The 19,390-nt window shown below is 41.3% G+C and overlaps 1 protein-coding gene across 3 annotated transcripts in view; it reads left to right on the forward strand.

Annotated features, from left to right (window-relative positions):
• The first annotated feature begins 4,165 nt into the window (after nt 1-4,165).
• smtnb (smoothelin b) overlaps nt 4,166-19,390 on the forward strand; it is a 416,118-nt gene continuing 400,893 nt past the window's right edge. For all 3 annotated transcript variants that reach the window (XM_041203610.1, XM_041203611.1, XM_041203609.1), the window contains exon 1: nt 4,166-4,701. In XM_041203610.1, the coding sequence (XP_041059544.1) occupies nt 4,651-4,701 (51 nt within the window). In that variant the 5' untranslated portion in view covers nt 4,166-4,650. The remainder of the gene's footprint in view (nt 4,702-19,390) is intronic.

Below are 19,390 nucleotides of genomic sequence, written 5' to 3' on the forward strand. Positions count from 1 at the left end.
TGTAAAGTGAGTATTGGAAATATAAGATCGTGTTCCTTGAGCTTGTATTTAGCTTCACTGGAACAATGTAGAAGGCTGAGGACAGAAAGGTCAGAGAGGTTAAAGTGGGTGTGGAATGCTGAGTAGAGAATGGATCGAAAGGAATAGAAGAGAGCAAAGGTTTTGCTGGAGACAAAGATGGATGCGAGGGAGTGGTTGAGCAGATCAATAGCTGTAGAGGTATTATGATGAATAAAGGGCCAAAATCTAGGCATTGATAAACATGGCAGCCATGTGTAGTGATGTGAGAGAGAGCAATGTCAATCAATGATTCATTCTAGGGCAGTCCTGTATAATGGAACTCGTAGGTATTTTGCAGTGATGAGTAGAATTGCTTTGTGGGATTGGCTAGTTACAAGAATATTGCTTAGATATGCCTTTGTTAAAAGAAATGGCAACACTTTTTAAAGCCAGTCTTATTCAAGAGAAAACTCAATGGGTACAAGTCGATGTAAGACAATGTAATAAAGGTTATGCTCACTTTCACTTTTGCAGTACTGTATTGGTACTATTGATCAGTTTCTGATTTAAGAAGTAGCGTTGAAACTGTTCAAAAACATATCAATTGAAATTAAAAGAATAAACTACCCACCTTTTTGGATATCACTAATTTCTCTTGGTAGCGTTTTTGACTTACAAGATTGCCATGCCCGTTTTAAAATATATTGAAACATTTAAATAATTTATATAAACATTTGGATATGCTAAGGTCATGAAAGGTGCTATATAAATGTAGGTTCTTCATGTTTTTCTAATTGTCTTGTAATAGTTTGCACTGCCTTTCCAGAGAAATATCTTCTGGTAAAAAAAAATTTCACAGCTGAGATGCATAGCAATGTAATGATAAAGGATATAATTTTTAAAACATCTGTACAGCATTTTCAGATGGAATAGTATAGATTTTGTAAAGATCTCTGACATATTACAAAATAAATAATCATGTAATGAGATTTGGAGGCCAGTTAGCTCAGTCGGCTAGAAGGATCAGTTTAATGCCAACATTGCAGGGCTAATTTCTCATTCTGGCTGGGGTAGACTTGGGCTTGCCTCTTTGTCCAATCCATAGTAAAAGTCATGGCACTTTGCCATGGTTCAGCAAATAATTGCCAATGACCTGCCTTGGGCAGAGAACTCAAGAAGAAGAAGATGAGGTTTGTAAACCAATGGCTGATCTGTATTGGTTTATATTTGAAAAAATAGCAACTCATGATTTTAATAACAACTCTCTTGATTTTTAAGAGTTTGTCTTCTGATTTATAAAATGATGGTATTGGTATGCCTGTGATAATTGGGGAATTTATCTGTATGAATGAAAGACCAAAGGAGTGAAATAGTGTGCAGCATTTGGCATGTTTATTTATCTGTGGTTATCATGCCATGGCTTATGATAGATGCTAAAATATATTTGCCCCAGTAAAATTACACTCACTGTATTCTGTCCTGTAGAAGAAGCAGGATTGGTCAACTGAGGGTGGGATAGTGGGGAAGAATCAGACTTGAAATTTGGCTGGAAGGGGACTAAGATGGGATCTGTGGGCCCAAATGCTGAAGGGTGAGCTGGGAATTGTAGGCCCATATGCTGAACCTGGAGGCTGAAGCTTGGTGATGGAAGTTCCCGGGAGGGAAATGGAGGTAGTCCTCTAAAGATGCATTGGGCAACTTCAAAATGATTGTGAGGCCAGTGGGGGGACTACTCATGATCCTCCCTGACCCTCCATTGGCAACAATGCTGAGACAACCATCTTCTGAAAGGCAATATGAAGCCATGCCATTTGGTGCACTGGGCTCTGTTAAATAGCCCAGTGCTATTATGTTTTAAAACCAACTATGTTACTTATACAGAGCTGGTGCTACATAACTGGGATAGTGAATTACATTGCAAATAAGTAAAAGGACTGTGATTTGAAAACATGATCACAGGCAATTGAAATTACAGATATCATTGTATGAAAATGAAGCTATTTAATTCACATTGGCCACTAGATGGAGTCTGTGTCTTAAGTTTTTAAACTTATCAATGTGGAAAAACATGTTGGGGAATTGATGTCTGAAATGTGTCGTAATTGCAATCATGGGCCAATAACATTCTCATGTAGTACTCAGCATTTACTTGACTTAGAAAAGAGAAACGTACAAAGGAACTGAATGCTCTCTATAAGTGTAAAAAACAGTGCAAGCTAAAATTTAATACAGGTATCTATTTTGCACATTGGGAGAAAATGGGCATCGTACCTCCCTCCCTAACAGCACTGTGGGTGTACCTACACCAAATGGACTGCAGTGGTTCAAGAAGGCAGCTCACCGCCATCTTCTCAAGGGCAGTTAGAGATGGGCAATAAATGCTTGCCTAGCCAGCAACGCCCACATCCCATCAATTGATAAAAAAAGTATGAATGGGATAGAAATGGCTAACGTTGAAGTATAGATGGAATAGTGGTTGGCATTTAATATGTAAAATCATTGGGAATAGCAAGAAACAAATGAAAGTAGGACAATGTTGTTATATCTGTAAGATTACAGACCAGAAGATATCAAACTAAAACTGTTCTTATTCAGGCTGTACCTTTCATTATTATGTTCAGTTTTGGTAATCAAGATTTAACGGAAACATATCCTGGTATCAGGACATTGAGAGTAAAGAGGGAAAAACTGGACCCTTTAGCTTCGAAAGAAGACAATTGAGATGGGAACTTAGAGATGTACACAAGGTAAATCTAGAGCACTACTTCAAAGTAAGCCAAGATATTAGAACAAGTAGCAATGGTCTTCATGAAAGGTGAATACAGGCCTGATGTAAACAAGAACTTAACACAAAGAGTGGTCTTGAGGTCAGGTTAATTCAATTAATTCAAGATTTGGTTAGATAATATGGATGGAATGATTGTACATTTATTTAAATGGATGAGCCAAGAGGGTCCTATAGCCTCCCAGATCAAGCCTTTTCCAAGTGTCCTGGGACCTACCCTGTCTGTGTATTCAGTTACTCATCATTGAGCTACACAAACTATGAAAGTCCCAGGATTCATCCCTGGCTGATTTAGCTGATCTCAGCTGAAGCAGCTATAAGGACACTATAATTGGCTTTAGCATTCTGACAAAAATGGATTCTGATAAAATGGGTCAAAACTCCTGACTAGCGCAGTGGATTTTTTTAGAATATGGGGGTGAATATATGTGAATATATTGTGTTACAAGTGTCAGACGCCAGGCAGCACCTCACACAAACCACTATTCTTCCAAGTAAAGGTAAGTGTGTTTTATGATTATTAGGAGGCCTGGTGGGGGAGGGGAGGCATCCAGCTGAGCCCAATCCCCCACCTTCATCTGACATTCAAAATGCAGTTGCCAGAGGTAGGGGCTTGATCTGATTCATTTTAAATATAATAGATGCTGAGGCTGAAGTATTTCTACTACAGTCACTGAGTTATTGAGATTATAACCAGGAGAGGGTGCTTTTCTTGCCTGTTTTTGTTTCAGATTTGCTGCGGAGTCTTTAAACCCAGGCGCCATCTGTTCTTTCAGGTGGAAGTAAAAGATCCCATGACATTATTCTGAAGAATGTTGATATTCTCGTCTAAACATCTCCCTCAACCAAAATCACAAAAAAAACAATGATCTGGTTATTTTCACATTACTGTTTGTGGAAGCTTGCTGGCTGCCGCATTTCCTAGATTACAACAGTGACTACACTTAAAAATGAATTCATTGGCGATAAGACAATTCGCGACATCCGGAGCTCGTGAAAAAGTATTATATAAATGCAAGTTTTGTCATTCTAATCTAAAAGTCATCGACGTTAACTTTGTTTCTCTCTCCACAGATGCTGCCAGACTTGCTGAGTATTTCCAGCATTCTCTGATTTTAATTTCAAATTTGAGATACTTTCCCCTTTTTTTAACTGTTGACTATCTCTAAATGGCTGCAATAAAACCTGACTGTAAGCGTAGGAGGAAGATTTATGGACGAACTATGTCTCCCAAAGGTGCACAGATCAGAGTGGGCCGAGCCACAGCGACGGTTGGTATTCATGCTCCAATCACAAAGAAGCTGGTGGCGTAGGCAGGACGCGATAGGACGATATTGGTGTTGTTGGGCGGGGCTTGACGGGGATGGTCGTTATTTGAAGCTCGCGCTGAAGTGAACGGTTGCAAATGGAACGTTCCCGGGATCGCGAGCCAGCAATTTGATAACAGGGAGCAGGAAAAACCTCGGGATTCGGTATCCGGGAGACAACACGATTGAGAAAGGGTCAGGAAGTACTTGGATTGCCTGATCTCCCTGAGCTTCGAATTGTTCCTGATTGTTATTTTTAAGAGGAGACAAGCCATTTTTGTTCTCCCCCCACCCTTTCCTTCCCTCTGCTGGATTGTTGACCGAGCTGCCGGAGGAAAGAGCGCCGCACCTGCAGCGATTAAACTGTCAGTCCCCCGCTCCCTGTCACCGAGTGACAGCCTCTATCTACCTGAGTCCCAGTCTACTTCAGATCTACCCGCAAAGAACAGTGAGGGTGATTCGAGCTACAACCAACTTCCGCAAAAAAAAAAACGTTCTCCGATCAAGTCATCCCGCGATCCCCTCGGGGCTATTGAGCCAAAACCGCCCGGTCTGACCATGTCCGCAGACCGCTACTCCGCTCTGGACGAAGCGGCCCTCAGGAAACTGGTGAGAAAGAGAGAGCCATTGATTCGGGATTAAAATGTTGTCCGAACTCGGTGGCTGTGCTGGGTTCTGCTTTGCTAATGACGAATGTGCCAAGAAGCACATCATTATTATTATTATTGCTAAATCCCGATGTTGTACCTGGCTGCAGAATATGCAACTTTGAGGGATATTTTCTCAGGGTCACAGGCGGGTGCCCCACACCAGGGACAATGATATATTCTGCACCAAGGCACATCGGCACTTTTTAAAACGAGAATTACCTTCTGTGATTTTGATTTTTTTTTGGGGGTCACCTACTGTTTAAAATGGGAAACTGATCGCAAACATTGTTACATTCTCACCATCCCTTTCAACCGGTTTTCTGAGCAGTCGCTGCACTCAATGGAGCATTTAAATATTGTTGGCATCATTCTGAGTCTGTCGTTTCCACTTTAAACTTTTTTTTTAAATGTGGGTTTAAATGAACATTGTTAATTTGACCCGCTGAGACATACAGTCCGATATTTGAACTGATTTGGGTTAGGGCAGCAATTGTGGCATTACAAGTTAATCTCAGTGTCCTTTTCAGCTGGGGCTCTGGACTTCTGATGAACAGAGCACTAGGCTTTCCTGTGATGGCACGATTAATTGAATACCTTTCAGACTTTTCCCGCGAAGGTGAGATGGGGCGATGTACGCTTTAAGCCTCGTCGTACTGCCTACTTTCAAATCTATGTCGATCTCCCTGTGGCCAACTTGATCCAAATTTTGTTGGTTTTCTAATTAGAAAGGATTGAATCTTGCTGGAGAAATAATTATGTGTTAACGATCCTCGCTATTAATGCGCAAACCAGGAGATTAAGAAATACCTATGAGTTGCGAATCTCCAAAAATTTCTGGCTGCTTTCTTCGCGGTTAGAGTTAAAGTAAATATGCAAATGATTTTCAAGAAGGAAAGTTAGTTTCGTGAAATATAGGTGGGTGAGCTAACTATACCTGTACATTCCCACCTCACTTGTAGCCTGATCTCTCATTTGGAAACATAAGGGTGCTGTGATAACGAAAAAAATGCTGGAAATAAAAACGCAAATTGTAGAAATATGTAGCAGTTCTATTCGCATCTGAAAAATAGAAACGATTAACTCCTCAGATGAAGACTTTTTTTGCTGGAATCGGGAATACAGTATGCTATACTACAGTATTAGACAAATGGGATGAGCATCATATTACATCTGTCAGTTCCGATTCCCTGAAATTTGCACTAGCTAAATTGGGGGACAGATTTCCATGATTGCAAAATTATGCTCATGAGAATTAGGATGTGTCTTAATGTCGTAAAAGCCACGCATCCACACCATCACTAAGACCACCTACTTACACCTCTGTAACATTGCCTGACTTGGTCTCTGTCTCAGCTATTCTGCTGCCTGAAACCCTTTTCTGTGACTTTGTTACAATCTAGGCTTGATTTACTCCAGTACATGTCAGCCTGCCGCCTCCATAAATTTGAGGTTATCCAAAACCTTGTTGCTTCTGCCCTGTACAAGTTCCATTCACCTATCACCCTTGTGCTTGCTGACCTACAATAACTCCTGTTTAAGCAATATCTTGATTTTAAAATTCTCATCCTTGTTTTCAAAACCCCTTCATGACCAATCTTGTAATCTTCTCTATCTGCCCAACCCTATCAGTGCTCTTCTAATTCTGGCCTCTTCAGCATCCTTGAATGTAATTGTTCCACCACTGGTGGCAGTGCCTTCAACCGTCTACACCCTAAGTTCTGGAATTCCCTTCCTAACACACTTTGCATCTCTATCTTTTTATGTTCCTTTTCTCTTAAGATGCTCCTTAAAACCTATCTCTTTGACCAAGGTTTTGGTCATCTGCTCTAATATTCCTTATGTGTTTTGGTGTCTAGTTTTGCATTACAATGTTCCTGTGATGCACCTTGGGAGATTTTATTATGTTAATAAATAAATGCTATATAAAACAACAAGTTGTTATAGATGGTATAATTTGCAATCTTGGATTTGGAACCATTGAATTCTTTGTTTAGGCAACATGTTATCTTGCATCGTACCTTCAAGCAGTCAGATATGGAGGGATGTGGAGAATTAGTCTTGGTCTTGCAAGTTATGCCAAACCATTAGTATTTTTATCTTAACGTGACCTCTTATCTCTGCCTGTACTTTATGAAAATATGAGTGTGTTGATTGGCTGGCTAGTTTGTTTTTAAGGACAATTTGCCAATAATAAGGATAGTTATCCTGTTGCACTTAACAACTGATTTAACTAATAAAGTAATTGAAGTTCAGTCCTATAACTTGCACAGTAGTGATTCCTAAGTATTGGAAACACAGATAGAAGCCTGAACTATTGATAAAATAAAGCAATAACTCATAGAAGCCAGACTTTGATCGTAATTTTCCTTTGCTTTTCTCTCTGTTCCTCTGTACCCCTGGGCTGAAAGCAGTAGCTTTCTTGTGCACCAAAGATAATCTGGTACAATGCCTAAATGATAGTTCTTTTTAGTTCTAAGTGCGGGCCTGGATAGTGAGTGTCATTGAGTTGTTTGATTGATTGAATATTGCTGAAAAGAGATATGTTGCTGAAGCTTTTTGTCTTGCATTCATTAGGACAAACGCAAGAATGCCAAATTTCAACTGATAACAACAATTTATACCACAGGAGAGAAAGGGTCCTGATTGGTTAGCAAGTTGACTCTAATTGGCTGAGACATAGCTATACCCAAAACAGTGGGGGACTATAGGCTCCCCATGCTACTGGGTAATTCAAAAAAGGCACAAGGCTTGAACGTATTCCTTTTGTTTGCAGAGAATAGGTCCCTGCATATGATTATATGTTGCTTCTAGCAAGCGTATATGAGCCGTGTTACAAGCTTGACTGATTATCTTAAATTGGTTGTTAGCTTGGTTATTAGTTTGGGTTGTTCATCAAGTGCTTCCCAATCGCAGATTCACATCTAACAGTAGACATTTAACTTTGGGTTTTTCAAGCATTGCCTGGTTGTGTATGGTTTGTACTTTGTATATTATGAACAGCTGGAGGAACATAAAAACAAAAAACTGCGGATGCTGGAAATCCAAAACAAAAACAGAATTACCTAGAAAAACTCAGCAGGTCTGGCAGCATCGGCAGAGAAGAAAAGAGTTGACGTTTCGAGTCCTCATGACCGTTCGACAGGGGTCATGAGGACTCGAAACGTCAACTCTTTTCTTCTCCGCTGATGCTGCCAGACCTGCTGAGTTTTTCCAGGTAATTCTGTTTTTGAGCTGGAGGAACATGTTTGATTTGTTACCTAATCATTGAGACGTATGGCCTACACTCCCAGCATCATACTGGTGCTGAAATTAATACAAGACATTGCTCAGTTCTGTGGTAGGCAGAACATTTTTTTGTATGGGCGGCTGCATCTTATTAGTGGAAAATACTACTTGCATCGGCACTGCATATAGCAGCATGAAATGGCTTGCTTAACCTGTTGTTCAAATTTTTTGCGATACTTTGCCTTTGTGGGCACTGTTCAGGTTCGAAAGTAGCGGTCTTTGGCTCATTTGTGAGTTTGTGTGATAAATGATCTGATCGGGTATGTCCCATTATGTCCTATTTTATCAGTAGTGTTTTAAATATCCCTGAATGTTGCTGTGTGTTTAGTTTGGAAACTGAATTGAATATACACTTGAATGAAATGTTGGGTGTTATAGCTGTTATAAATCCTACTATGTTGTCTGCTTGTTTGGATCTGGAGCTCCACTACAAAATTATGATATCACCTAATAGCCTTTGATGCTCAGAAACAATTTTGTGTGCACAGATTCAATCATTTTTAAAAATGAAAATATGCCATGTGTAAGTATGTTATTTAGGCATAAACATATGGAAAATATGCAAATGTTATCACAAGGAGAAACTAAACGGGTTGTTACATCGCCATAAATATAAACCCAATGCATTAATTATTGTAAAATACATTTTATAACCTTGCTTTCAGTATGCTGCAGTGACTGAATGATTCTGGTTGCTATTGGGAAGTACTTTGGGACACTAAAGCTTTGAGCAAACCTGTTCCAAGTGATCTAATTCATTTCAAATGTTTATGGGATGTGCAAAATCCATTTTATGATTACCAGCTGAAGTATCTGCAAAATCACATACAAAATGTTGAAGTTACAGAAAATTTTCCATTATTACTGTATTCTTGGGAGCATCTCGTTCTTTTTCACTAAGTCAAATTGTATAATAGCAGGTGTAATTTTAAATTTTGGTATAAATTGGCTGCAGTTTTTCTGGCATTTTCTGGATTTTATTGTAGACTACTTTTTGGGGAAGAGGAATGAAGGGAAAAAAGTAGGAATTATATATTTTTATTTTATCTACTCTTTAATTTTGGCAGAGCAGGTTTTCTTCCCATCAGCCCTGAAGGCATTGTCTCTTACTGTTGTGTCATTTCACAGATGCTGGTAAGCTTGCCCAACTAGCTATTTTTCGTTAATGAGCCAAGGTAGTGAGTATTAGCAGGATACTTGATAACCTCAACCCTGCCTTAGCTTGATATGCACACATTCAAATAGAGCTGCTGCATTACTACTGGAAGTGGAAATCCAGGCTGGATTTGTAACCCTGCCTTATCACCATCTTCAACTCTGGAGTGCCATTTTATCATCCCAACTTTCCTTAGTTGAGATCAGCAAACTTTCTCACAGATGAGAAATTGCACTTTGAGACCTGCTGGTATGTATGGCTTGTTTGTTTAGTGATATTACAATTGGGCACCAGGAGGGGACGTTTGTAATAATTGTCAAGGGATAATTTTTTGGAATAAATGGTGAATACTTGATCAGAAATAAAGTGCTACTGGAGAGTGGAATAATCAACTTGTATTTTTAATATTTCAGTAAAAGAAATATACAGAATTAGCTCTATACATGTGAATATAATACATGAGGTCAGTCTCCAAATTCACCTTCAGTTCAGGTCCATAAATTTTGAAACGTCCGGTTACAAAACATTTAAGTAACTTTGGAAATGAAAATGTGTGGGATGCAATCATTTCTTAAAATTTCAAGCTGGCACAAATTACAATTTAATGCAAGTTATTTGTGGGTTTCTTTAATATGCTGTAATTAATGATTAGGGAAGTATTTCAGTTTGACAACTCTAAATTGAACTTACTACCTGGAGGTTTCAAGAATTTCCAATATTTTTGTCATGGCTGACCATTATATTTGACTTTTTGTAGGGGAGGAAGTGCTGTCAGTAGGGATGTTATAAATAGCTGCAGCACCTCTAGTTTAGGAAAGGGAAACATTGTCAGTCATTATTCTGGCTCTCAGCCACTATCCAGTGACTCCAGCTGCAAAGTGCAGGTTGTGGATCTTGGGTGGGAAGTATGGTTAGTCCTTTTTGACCTTCCTGTTCCCATCCCAATCATGGAATAACTTGGCAATATTTTAATCTCCACATATGAAGAATTGCTGCTTGGTTGAGGTACCAGAGGCCTGGTATTGTATATGGAGCCATTTTATATAAGTTTGCTCCTTCAGGAGAAGAGAATTAAAGGAAAGGAATTGGAGATTTTAAAAATGTACTTGTGTTATCCTTGATGTAAGCAGCTCCTTACAGCTGTAAATTTTAAAGAATGCGCAGTTGACACCATGTTCTATGTTGTATGAATGAGGTACAATTTTTTTTAATGCACAAATGAACAATGATTGGGGATTAGTTTGCCAGACACCCTGCTTATGTAGCTCAGTATAAGTGGGGCTCCTTAAAGGTAATCTACCTGGGACAAGGAAAAGCTTTAAAATACAACAGCTGCAAGTTCCAGCACAAGTCAGATAGAGACACATAGATAAAACACCTTTTGTCTGCAGGAGTACGCCTTTGATTTAATCTGCATCTCGGTTTGCAGGTTTCAACATGATTACTTGAAATATAATGCTGATTTGGAAAGCAAACCTGTAGAAACTCCAAAATTATTTGTATTAATCTTGGATTTAATAGATTCTAATCTGAGGTACAAGGCTAATAGAGTATTCCATTACACATTTGAGGTTTAGGTTGTAAGCAAAGGTGGTGTGACAACAATGAGATACTTTCCATTGTCAGATTTAGCTGGATGACATGAAACACCATCAGAGTTTTTGCCTTGCCAAAACCATTTATTACTGTATTCTAGGATGATCCTGGAAAGCGAAAATAATCCCAGCCTCTCTGCACTGTCAAGTGTCATTTTAAACCCTATTACCCCATCCCCCTCCATCCTCTACTCTTTCCACCAGTTAATGAGATTACTGAGCTGCCTCATTCTCCCGTTTGTCTTTTTCACCAAGCCAACCCTCCCTGCTGTTTTCCCCCACCAGCACCCTAGTCCTGAACCTGCATTTTCTTGTTTCCTATTTCTCCTTTTGCTTTCTCAACTCATTTTGTCCATGACACCCACCTGCTCCCTTGATCCTATTTTCAGTAAACTGCTGACCACCCGACTTCCTAGCACCCATGCTAGCTGGCATTGTAAATATTTCCCTTTCCTTAAGTACTGCCCCCTCCATTTTAAAAACTATTATCTCTTCTTAACAATGACTCCTTTTATTGCTGTAAACTACCACCCCATCTCCTACCTCCTAGTCCTGTCTAAAGTCCTTGATTGTGTTGGTGCCTCTTGAATCTATGCCCATCTTCCCTGAACTTAATGTTTGAATCTTCACTGCTGGAAATATACTTGTGAATGCTGGGTGAATAGAGACTCAAGCTCGCCTGTGATAACATGGTCAGTGACGGACCTGGTTCAAACTTAGATGGAAAATGACTGCTTAGTTCAAATGCTGAAATAGGTGCCGGATAGGAAACTTATTGATAAAACTTAAGCTTACAGTATTCAAGGGTCTGTGGTAGCATTGATAGGAAGTTACTGAAGGACAGAAAACAGTAGTAGATGCTTTTTGAACTGGAGTCACTGTTTATAGTATTTATGGATAATCTGAACTTTGCAATGGGGAGATATAAAAAAAAACTATTTTTGACGAAAAATATGGACTGTGGTTAATTATGAAATGAACGATAAAGCACTTCAGATGACAGTTTATTTGTCTGAGCAGAAAATGTTCAATGTAATTTGTTGTGGAGGAATGTGCAGCATTACATTTTGAGGAAAAGTATAGAGATTATAAAAGGAGTAGAAAAGAGGCTGATTTTAGATGTACAAATCTTCAGATATGAAAGGGCACATTAACAAAGCTTTTTCTTTAAAAGCTGATAGGATCCAAGGTTTGATAGATTGGGTACAAAAACAAAGTAATGCTAAACCTATACTTGTCGTTGGTTAGGCAGCATTTAGTATATTGTATCCAGTTCTAAGTGCCCAACTTTGTGAAATTTATCATTGCCTCCAATGGGCCAGCTCAGCTTTAGGCTGGCTGAGGAAAACAGTATTTGAGGACCAGGATCGCAAACCCGAGACTGATGTCAAGGTTTACCGGGCAGCAGTAATCCCTGTGCTCCTTTATGCTTTAAAGACTTGGACAACCTAAAGCAGGCACCGCAAAGCACTGGAGCAGTATCATCAGCAGTGCCTTCGCAAGATCCTCCAAATCTGATGGTAAAAAAGGCAGTCCATCAGCAGTGTCCTCTGCCAAACCAACATGTCCAGCATCGAGGCACTAATCATTCAAAACCAATTCTACTGGGTGGGACATGTCATTCCTATGCCTGACAGATTCCCAAAACAACTCTGTTCTGCTCTGAACTCGATTGTGGCAGGAGACTCCTGGGAGGAGAACATATACTTTAGGGATGTCCTCAAAGCATCTGTGAAGAGAACAAACATCCACACCAACTCATGGGAGTCCCTGGCTTGTGACCGACCAAAATGGAGAAAGTTTATTCAGGAAGGCATCAAACCCATCGAGAGATCTCGTTGGGAGCATGCAGAGGCGAAATAGAGACATTGGAGAGATGCACAAACCTCCAAACATCTCATCTGCCTGACCGCCCCCCACCCCCAGCCCAAACACCACCATTTGGCAGAGTCTGCAGATTGTGCATTGGAATCATCAGCCGTCTCAGGACCCATTGAATCAGAGTAGAAGCAGGTCATCCTCAATACTGAGGGACTGCCTAGTAAGACATCAGTGGTTCTCAAACTTTTTTGATTGAAGAACTCCATTTCAAATGGATTAGTGATCACATTAGTAATTATTAGTAATCAGGGAGGTGGTGGCATAGTGGTGTTGTCATTAGACTAGTAATTCAGAGACCCAGGGTAATGTTCTGGGGACTTGGGTTCAAATCCCACCATGGCAGAATTCAATAAGCGTCACACAGATGCAGCTCCCTGGAGAGCAAGGTTGCACACACATTCTGCTGCAGAGTAGTTAGATGAGGACTTCAATGGGGAACTATACAGAAAAAAGCTGATGGGCATGCAAAATGAAAAGTGTGGTGCATTTGTAAGAGCTGGTAGAAAGTTTGTCATTGACAAGGAGCATGGAAGAGTCCAGCACCAACTTGGCACAGGGCTTTGCACCCATCCTTTCCAGTTGTGAAACAGTGGCCAACTCCATTCGACTAGCCCTATACTCACTGGTGTTTAGGAGAATGAGAGGGGATCCCATTGAAAAGTATGGAATGCTGATAGGGCTGGACAAACTGGATGCATGGAGGATGTTTCCACTGGCTGGAACAAGAGTTCACAGTCTGTGGATGCAAGGTAGACCATTCAGGACTGAGATGAGGAGAAATTTCTTCACTCAGGGTGGTGAACCTCTGGAATTATCTACCACAGAAGGCTGTGGAGGCTAAGTCATTGAATATGTTTAAGAAGGAAATATTACAGAATCACAGTTTAGAAGAGGCCCGTTGAGTCTGCACCGACACGTGAGAAACACCTGACCTACCTACCTAATCCCATTTACCAGCACTTGGCCCATAGCCTTGAATGTTATGACATGCCAAGTGTTCATCCAGGTACTCTTTAAAGGATGTGAGGCAACCCACCTCCACCACCATCCCAGGCAGTGCATTCCAGACCATCACCACCCTCTGGGTAAAAATTTTTCCTTACATCCCCCCTAAACCTCCTGCCCCTCACCTTGAATTTATGTCCCTCTTGTGACTGATCCTTCAACTAAGGGGAACAGCTGCTCCCTGTCCATGCCCCTCATAATCTTTTACACCTTGGCACAGGGCTTTGCACCCATCCTTTCCAGTTGTGAAACGGTGGCCAACTCCATTCGACCAGCCCTGTACTCACTGGCATTTAGGAGAATGAGAGGGGATTGCATTGAAAAGTATGAAATGCTGATAGGGCTGGACAAACTGGATGCATGGAGGATGTTTCCACTGGCTGGAACAAGAGTTGTTATGACATGCCAAGTGTTCATCCAGGTACTTTTTAAAGGATGTGAGGCAACCCACCTCCACCACCCTCCCAGGCAGTGCATTCCAGACCATCACCACCCTCTGGGTAAAAATTTTTCCTTACATCCCCCCTAAACCTCCTGTCTTCTCTGCTCCAATGAAAACAACCCAATTCTATCCAACCACTCTTCATAACTTAAATGTTTCATCCCAGGCAACATCCTGGTGAATCTCCTCTGCACCCCCTCCAGTGCAATCACATCCTTCCTATAATGTGGCGACCAGAACTGTCCACAGTACTCCAGCTGTGGCCTCACTAAGGTTCTATCCAACTCCAACATGACCACCCTACTTTTGTAATTTATGCCTCGATTGATAAAGGTAAGTGTCCCATATGCCTCTTTCACCACCCCACTAACATGCCCCTCCACCTTCAGAGATCTATGGACACACAGGCCAAGGTCCCTTTGTTCCTCAGAACTTCCTAGTGTCATTCCGTTCATTGAATACTTCCTTGTCAAATAGATAGATTTCTAGACACTGAAGCCATCAAGGAATATGGGGAGAGAGCGCGAGTATGGTGTTGAGATAAAGGATCAGCCATGATCATGTTGAGTGACAGAGCAGGCTCAAAGGGCCGAATTACCTATTCTTATTTTCTATGTTTCTAACTCCATGAGAACACTTGCAGACCCAACCATGATGAGTGTCTAATGGCTGGTGTCTCAACTCCCATTGTTACAAAAGCAGAAATCACCAAGTGCCTGAGTACTGCAGTGGAAGCTCAGACTGCATCAGGTCATTGCCATCCACTTATGGATTTCTACCATGCAGCCTCAGACTGCTGCCATCATAGCTACAGATATCAGTGATCAAAGGGGCTGGCAAGCCTTACTGAAGTCAATAATCTACCCTGAGAGCAGATTACTGAGGTGCCCAGGAGAGTGGCAATGGATCCCTGGAACACAAATCTGCTGTCCTCTCTCAGGATGATAGCCTTCATCCTCCCATCGCTGGCACTCCACCAGTGCTCCTGCTGTTGCCTGTCAGCCCAACCCAGGTTGTCACCCATGCAGGTGGTACAGTCTGAAGCTGAGTCTTCTAGGAACAGAGCTGCCCAAGGTTGCCCTGTAAGGCCATCGGCAGTCTTCCCCACTCGAAGTCAACTCCGTTCCACCAGCCATGTGGCAGCCACTGGGACAGCAGTGCATAGGAGCACTAGGTCAGGCAAAGGCACCCCACAAGACAGGTGCTAAACATAGCATAAGAACTAGGAGCAGGAGTAGGTAATTCAGCCCCTTGAGCCCGCTCCGCTATTCAATACTATCATGGCTGATCTAATTTCGGCCTCAACTCGAATTTCCCGCCCTCTCCCCATAACATTTCAAGCTGTTACTAATTAAAAATCTGTCTATCTCCTCAAATTTATTCAGCGTCCCGGTATCCACTGCACCCTCTGAGGTCGTAAATTCCACAGATTCACGACCCTTTGAGAAAAGTAATTCCTCCTCATCTCTGATTTAAATCTACCACCCCTTGGCCTAAAACTATGGCTTCTCGTTCCAGAATGCCCAACAAGGGGAAACATCTGCTCCACGTCTACTTTGTCTATCCTCTTTAGCATCTTATATACTTCAATTAGACCTCCTCTCATGCTTCTAAACTCTAGGAAGTATAGGCCTAAACTGTTCAATCTTTCCTCATAAGACAAGCCCCACATCTCTGGAATCAATCTAGTGAACCTCCTCTGAATCACCTCCAATGCAACTACATCCTTCCTCAAGTAAGAGGACCAAAACTGTGCACAGTACTCCAGGTGCGGTCTCACCAATGCCTTGTACAGTTGCAACAACACTTCCCTATTTTTATACTTTATACCTTTAACAATAAATGCCAAAATTCCGTTTGCTTTCCTTATTACCTGCTGTACCTGCATACTAGCTTTCAGCGATTTCATGCACGAGGACACCCAGATCTCTCTGCACTGAAGCATTCTGAAGCTTCTCTCCATTTAAGTAATAAGTCGCCTTTTTATTCTTCCGACCAAAATGGATAACCTCACACTGATCCATGTTAAACTCCATCTGCCAAATTTTGGCTCATTCACCTAGCCATCGTCCCTTGACATTCAATGGCATTACCATCACTGAATCTCTCACCATCAACATCCTGGGGTTACCATTGACCAGAAACTGAACTGCACTAGTCATGTAAATACTGTGGCTACAAGAACAAGTCAGAGGCTAGGGATCCTGTGTTGAGTAACTCAGCTCCTGACTCCCCAAAGCCTATCCACCATCTACAAGGCACAAGTCAGGAGTGTGATGGAATATCCTCCACTTGCCTGGATGAATCCAGTTCCAACAACACAGAAGCTTGACACCATCTAGAATAAAGCAGCCCACTTGATTGGCACCCCATCTGCAAACATTCACTCCCTCCACCACTGGTGTACAGTGGCAGCAGTGTGTATCATCTACAAGATGCACTGCAGGAACTTACCAAGGCTCCTCAGACTGCACCTTCAAAACCCACGATCGCTACAATCTAGAAGGACAAAGGCAGTAGACAGTTGGGAACATCACCACCTAGAAGTTCTTCTCCAAGCCACACTTCATCCTGACTTAGAAATTTATCACCATTCCTTCACTGCTGGGTCAAAATCCTGGAACTCCCTCCCTAGCAGCACTGTGAGGGTACCTATACCACATGGACTGCAGCGGTCAAGAAGGCAGGTCACCATTACTTTCTCGAGCGCAATTAGGGATGGGTAATAAATGCTGACCTAGCCAATGACGCCCGCACTCCATGAATTAATTAGAAAAATCGCCATCTAATTTATGCTATATGGCACTCAAAATATTGAAGGTTTGCATGTAAAATATATTTTAATAATGCTTTGAATAAAGCAGCTGTTTACTTACAAATATCAGGTGTGCCTGCTTCTTACTGGAGAGTCTGCTTATCCTCAGCATTAGCTCAGATCGAGCTGGAGCCCAAGGATAGTGGAATACAGAGGAAGTATGAAGGGAACCAGGGGAGAGCAGGAGTAATGAGGGAGCACACCACATTGAATATAAAATCATGTGGCGAGCAGGAGCCCAGAGAGTAGGATTGCAGAGGATAAATAGCATGGAGAGTGCATAAGAGGAGTGAGGGCAGCAGAGGATGCTGCTGCTCACTCATTTACTTGCTTCCATGGCTGGTTGCCTGCTTGTGGGCTGACCCTGTGTTGCGGATCCTCTGGAAGGTCTTTCCAGCTCCCCCAGGGATTTAGTACCCAAGTTTGAGAACCATTGCCCTACATTATGTCAGCTCAGTTGGTAGTAGTCTCGCTGACCACTGCTGAAAGTCAGAGCTGCCTTATTCTGACTGTTGACCTCCATTGGTTAGGTAATGTTTCTGATTAGCTATGAGAAGGGAGGCATTGATAATTTTCTTGACACACTTTAGACTGGAAGATGTGAACAACGCAAGTTCCCCTCAGCCCTTTTGCATATTGCAGCATGCAACCACCCCATTTGCAACCTGTAATCCAAAGGAAGTAAGTAAGAAAACACAGTGCCCAGAGGTGGAGTTCTATGGCCCCTCCTGACGGTGGGATGTTCTGGTCCTGTTGAAGTCAATGAACTTTTGAATGGCTCCCTGCATTTTACGCCCCTGCCCCTGCCGTGACGGCCCCATGATGAGCAATGATTGCTTAACGAGGTCAGGGAGGAAAAATCAAAGATGCAAATTGCAAGCTCAAATACCTTGCAGGTGTACTGCTCATAGTGGCGTACCAACCCAAAAGACCTGAGTGTTATCTTTTAAAACCAGCTTGCAGTCTGGTCAGTCTGTTTGTGAAGTCAGTCCTATCGGATTTTATTCATTGGTGTGCCATAGAAAGACATGCCAAGTTAAAATTGCATTGAGGTCCTAATACTGTCATAGAACCTCAATTTGAATTTATTAATAATTCTAGCAGGTGTGTTTTGGAACTATATCAGCTCCAGAGATAAAATGGCAGTCAGTGGTTTCTGGAGTGGAAAGCTGATTTTAACCATCTTCCCATTTCATTATTACCAGGCAGATTTAGTTAAATTTGTCCCTCAACCCTACGGCTTTTTCTGGCCAGGTTTATTCCATCCTGTTTCTACCTATATTGTTGGCGATTGTGGGTACCATCTGACATCTCTACCGCAGTTAGAGGACAATTAAGAAGAAAATGCTGTTTTGATGGAAAACCCAGGGGCAGAGAATTGGATCTGGCTTGATTTTATGTTTCATAATCTTGATTCCATGCAGCACCTTTTGTCAGTAGGGCTAAACCTTTGGATTATCCCATATCAGCTGTTGTTCAGAAGTTGCAATCAGTGTAGAGTTTATTTGGTTTCAGCTAGTGGGCACTGCTAAAAGCTGTTTGCTGTTTTGATTTTATTAGTCACGTTTTTCTATTAATACAGAGCTTTTCACAGGATTAGGATTTGAATTCCACTGTTTTTATGGACATGTGATGCAAGTGTTTTTTTAACTCTGTTTAAAATTTCAAATCATAATCCATGATTAGTCAGACTATAATACACTGGCAACCATTACTGTTCTGGAACTGGACTCTATTAAAATGTGTGATTTAGAAGAACAGTTTTGTACTATCTTTTTAAATATTTTTTGCTTATTCCCTTTTACTAATTTCATGGTGCCTGGGAATTTGGTTTTGCTAAGTTATGGAGAAGCCATGCATGAAGAATTTGTTTGGAAGTATTTCTTCCTGTGCCATGGAGCTGGAGGAGCAAATAGATTTTGACCAAATCTGTTTAATATTGTTTTATTAGAGGGTGTGCAACAGCAACCTAGGTGATTTGTTTTCCTGATCAAAGTGAGTATAATCAAAGGAAAATAGGGCAGCTGTACAGCTATTTTACTGGCAAAAAAATGCATAAGCTCAAACTGATGTCATCTATTAGAATAGAGATGGAAGAGGACAGAGCTCAAAAGGAGGTGGTTAGCATTGAAACAGTAGTGGTTAGTGGGCTCAAAGATAGTGACAAAGTTTATAAGCCTTACATGAGGTAAGAAGAAATTCTTGCACCTGCTGGGGAAAAAAATAAGTGTTTATACTTATGGGGTTAACCATTGCCCACGTGAGCCAGCTGCAGATGCCCTATTCACTGCCCTTGAAAGGATTCTTTATCCTCTCTATTCTGCAGATGTGGAAACGTAGAAGAAAATATGGACAGAGATCACTGCTCCATCACCATTGGAGGCAAGAGTATGGTTGCATATCATATCGCACCTTATTGTGTCTCGTATATAAATATCTGCAAGCATTACATACAGATAAATGCTTTCT

This window comes from Carcharodon carcharias, chromosome 13 (genome assembly GCF_017639515.1).
Source record: "Carcharodon carcharias isolate sCarCar2 chromosome 13, sCarCar2.pri, whole genome shotgun sequence".
Taxonomy (NCBI): Eukaryota; Metazoa; Chordata; class Chondrichthyes; order Lamniformes; family Lamnidae; genus Carcharodon; species Carcharodon carcharias.